Here is a 4,512-nt window from a genome sequence, read left to right as displayed (position 1 = left end):
CACTGGTGACCTGACGATAGGAGATTGTTCCATTGACAGTGTTGTCCATGTCTGTCCAAAGTGGAGCGATGATGTCTCTGTTGAGTTGTGAATACAAATAATTCGGAGTTGGCTGTGAGAGAGGCCCGTTAAATGTCAAATGGCCATTGTTGTTAACCTGCAAAAAATAAAACAATACTATAAAAGAGCAGCACAATACTCAAGTCAAGAGCCTGAAACTAAAGTCAAGTTTGTTTTCTTTTAACAACTGGATATTGTGTGATCTGCTTCGGTACTTATGTCTGAGTGAGATGTCAGAGTAATCTTTTTTAAATAAATCTGCACAATTATACTTTTTTCTTTATTATGGTGTATAAAATGAATTCTGCATACTTTCTAAATACACTGTACACACACACACACAATTTATGAAGACAATGCTCTTACATAAACCTCTTGATAAACATGTCCAAAATATACAAAGGGCTCTTCCAATAAAATTAACTGAGAGCTTCCATCATCTACAGAGGGATTCTCTATGTCTTCATTTCCAAATGGGTATAAAGGACCTGAAATGATATGAATAATTAACTGAATTAACTGATGTACAAGCACCAAACACTGATTTCAATCTTAAACTTCTCACAAAACTATAAACTGGTTCTTTGAATCTGATTGGCTAATCACAATGTTGTTCCAGGGTCAACAAAAGTGTTGATCAAGGAATACGTTGAACTCTGCAAAATCAGGTTCTGCGTTTCACAGCATAGCCGTGGACGTGATGCATGCTGCACTCAAAAATAGCATGAAACTAAAATGTTCAAATTCAGTCTGTGAATGCAGAAATAAAAGTAATAGCAGCTTATAAGCAAAATATATACCTCTACAAGAAATAAATAAATCAGCATCTTTAAATGTATGGCACATATTCAATTCTAGCGTCTGTTTAATTCCATCAAAGGCACACCTTATTCTGTTTAATAAAGCAATCAAAATCTTATTTAATGAGGAAAAATATAAAAAACACTGCTGTGGTCATCACTATCATCTTTTACCATACCAATTGGATGACACAACTTTCAGTCTTACCTATATCTTCCGCACTACACAGAAAGCTGCTGTCCTTGTCTTCACCATCAGATGTAAAAGTCACAAAGCCAATGTCTGTTCCATTAACATTCTTCATAATCCAGTTTTGGTAACTGGATACTCTAGCATAGCTGTCAGGTGCATTTCCAGTGCCACAAGAAGAAGGACTAGTGACACCAGCTAAGATCCAGACAGATTCCTGCTCACACTGTAATGGACCACCAGAATCTCTCTAAAAATGAAAGCGAGGGCTGTGAAATCATACTAAAATATTATTTTTAAAGAAACCAACTTGAGCTTTATGAACCAGATGTGGTGTGAAGAAAGCCTAAACTTATTTGATATAATCGTAAATGAATGTGAGTTCAAAAAGATCGATAAATTTACCGCAGTAGCATGTGTACGATACAGTTTTGCAATGTGTGTGAGCGGTCGTCAAAACCAATGGAAAATGTTTTTAGTCAAAATTTACATTGACTGGTTTTTCTAACAATGGATGGGTCCATCATTTTTTTTTGTTTGTTTTTTGGACTCTACTAGAACAGGGTAGGCTCAGATGTTCGACTTCCGAGGTAAATGGAATGCAGCATTAATCCTGGTCCTTGGAAATCTTTTTTTAACAAACTTTATTCCGATAATCAGCTCATTACAAGAGAGCTCCATGAACTGAAATGAGTATGTCAAGTTATATCACTTGTGTGAGTCTCACTCGTGGAGTATGAATGAAACAGACACTCACTAGTTCTCTCACTAATTCCTATTTTTTCAAAATCCACCACACTGCTGACGTGATCTAATCGCTGGCATAACATTGTGCATCCCTAGTACAAATCTAAATAGCACACGGTTCTCATGTCTGTGACACATGAACAGTGTTTGTATTGCATGCTACTTGCATTGTGATCCGTAAATGCTCGCTTCCAAATGTATTACCCACAAATTAATTTTAAAACATTTTAAATATCCCTCCATGACATATTTAAGGGCCGCTTAAATGGTGGTCCTTCTGTAAGCACCAGAGCTATATGCAGAAATAATAATAATAATTATTAAATAAAAGTGCTCATGCTACAATATGGACAGTATCCTGGAACCATACTTCATAGCTGTACATGTTCCCTCAAATTCCCTCGGAAGAGTTCAACCTCCTTGAGTCAGAAACTGTTCTTACTTACATAACATGTTTTTTCTCCAGCCTCTTCTTCGGCACAGATCATTGTCGGAGTGATTGTTACGTCCATAACCCTGCAGTCACACTCCTTATTCCCAACTATTCTCATCTTCACTTCCTGCAGAGTTCCATAAGTGTGCTGAGAGTCTAAGTGTTAGGTCAAGAAAACAGGCTTTGACGTGTATTCGCATTCACCGTAATGCATTTACAGTGCATTTAAATTCAATGCTTGTATGGTATGCTTGTATCATGTGATGTTCGCTGCCAGTCTATTTAATACACTCTCTTTACTTTTTTGTGTGCATTTAAGGCCGAATTAACTTTTTACTTAATGGATAACGCAAACACTTTTTGAAAACAAAAAGTATTCCACCTGGTCTCATGGCGAATGTACCTAGGTGCACTTTTTAGAGAGACGAAATAATAACAATAAGTAGATATCTATCAGTAGTAGCGCAGTACGGTATGTAAAAACGGTGGTGCTCAGAAAGTGCACAGAAGTACACATTTTTATGAGACCAGGTTGGATATATTCATTCCTTAAAGACATATTTAGCTGAAGTGATATACGTATGCACTATATGAAAAAAAGATGTTTTTGCTAGCGATGAACTCAAAAGTACATTCCGTGCATAAAATGCAATGAAGTGAATGCAGTTCTTGAAATGAATGAAGTGTTGACTTTACATTTTTGTTAAGGCTAAAGTGGCTAAAGTGGCTAAAGTGTCCGCTTTACTAAACTAGAGGCCTGCATTTTGCAATCTAGCTGCATAATCTAGAATCCATGCAGTCCAGTGTGTTAAAATGTTGATTATTACCTAAAAAGCCGGTTTCTCCCCATCTGGTGGACCAGCAGGTGGTGCAGTTGTAAAAGACGCTGTCGTTCGCAGCGAGGCAGATGGGGCTAATGTAGTTCGTGAAGTTCACTGGCTCGCTCAGTCTCAGCAAGGCGATGTCGTTAACACACTGTGAGGGGTCGTAGTCCGGATGTGGAACGATGGATCGGATTCCTCGACTCACCTCGTGTGGGTTAGACACCGAAGTGTTTTGGCTCTGCCTACCCAGGTAAACGGTATAGTTCAGTTCAGAGTCTGAGGATCTGAAAGAGGAAGCAAAGAATGTCAAGTGAGATAGCATCTTCAAATTGAATCGCACATTATTTATATTTATGAGTCCGTTCTTACAGATAGTCAGTGCAGTGAGCTGCAGTGAGCACCCATTCACGGCTGATGAGGGAACCTCCGCAGAAGCCACGGCCGGAAATGTGTAGACGGACCAGCCAAGGCCTGTTCCCTACATCCTCACCTCCTACAACACCAGCACTGAGTGAAGAAACCCCACAGCGCTGGCCTGAGGAGAAGAGAGAGACGTGTGAATAATTCAACGCATTCGGGATGTTTCTTTACATTTTAAACGCATCGTTACCTTTTACAGCTTTTCTCATGTCACCTAAGTATAAGGAGAGAGAGAATAAAAACATTACGCACATTGTGAGTCACAAAACTCTCAATTTAAATGATTTTTGAGTGACGGTTAAGATTGTTCGTTGGATAACATTGATTACTGAACTACACGAGTGAGAAATTATTCCACCGTTGCTATTGATGATGGACATTATTGGTGAATAAATTACTTTGGAATGTTGCAACTGAAAAAAACTGAATCAAACAAGTGTTGCATGAAACTGTATAAGAAAATTAGTATATTTCAAATACTTTACATGATACTTTAAGTATACTGCTATGTTCCTATTTAGGTGTTATTTTGCACGCTCATATGAACATCTTAACAAAAACATTATCTTCATGCTTTGTTTTTTAAACACTTAAATGTGGGCAAGAAAAAAGAAAGAAAAAAGAAACTGGATTTAGAATGATAGTCAACATGTAGATGGAGTCGATCAACCGCCATTTTATTATGTTAGACTACATGTGGAAGCATCTATTGTTTCTCTTCGCTTGTGTTTTTTGGAAATTCTGTATAGAAGATACTAGCGCTCTTCCAAATTAAATGTAAATCTGTGGTGAAATTTAAGGTGTGGTGTATTTAAGCTATGTTGTTGCCAAGTATAATTTTAAACAACGTGCTTGCTCTGATACAATTAGCAACCATGCTTTTTATGAACATACTGTATGATAAAAAATATAAGATAGACTAAAGTGCAAATAAATGAAAAGGCAGATAATTTAATTTGCTTAATAAATCTATATAAAATGATTACATATTATAATAAAATGTGTGTGTATGTGTGTGTGTGTGTGTGTATGTGTATA

The 4,512-nt window shown here is 37.1% G+C and overlaps 1 protein-coding gene across 1 annotated transcript; it reads right to left on the bottom strand.

The window, feature by feature from the left end:
* Positions 1-10: 10 nt before the first annotated feature.
* LOC122335339 (testisin-like) lies at positions 11-3,683 on the bottom strand (the record flags this gene model as incomplete). Its single annotated transcript, XM_043233168.1, has 7 exons — positions 3,665-3,683; positions 3,424-3,589; positions 3,058-3,338; positions 2,244-2,386; positions 1,069-1,300; positions 427-548; positions 11-157 (listed from the first exon to the last, which is right to left on the bottom strand). Coding segments are annotated over exons 1-7 (1,110 nt in total), but the record flags the coding sequence as incomplete, so codon positions are not given.
* Positions 3,684-4,512: the final 829 nt, after the last annotated feature.

This window comes from Puntigrus tetrazona, unplaced genomic scaffold (genome assembly GCF_018831695.1).
Source record: "Puntigrus tetrazona isolate hp1 unplaced genomic scaffold, ASM1883169v1 S000000763, whole genome shotgun sequence".
Classification (NCBI taxonomy): Eukaryota; Metazoa; Chordata; class Actinopteri; order Cypriniformes; family Cyprinidae; genus Puntigrus; species Puntigrus tetrazona.
The sequence above is the reverse complement of the archived record's forward strand: the minus strand, read 5'-3'. Positions and strand labels throughout refer to the sequence as shown.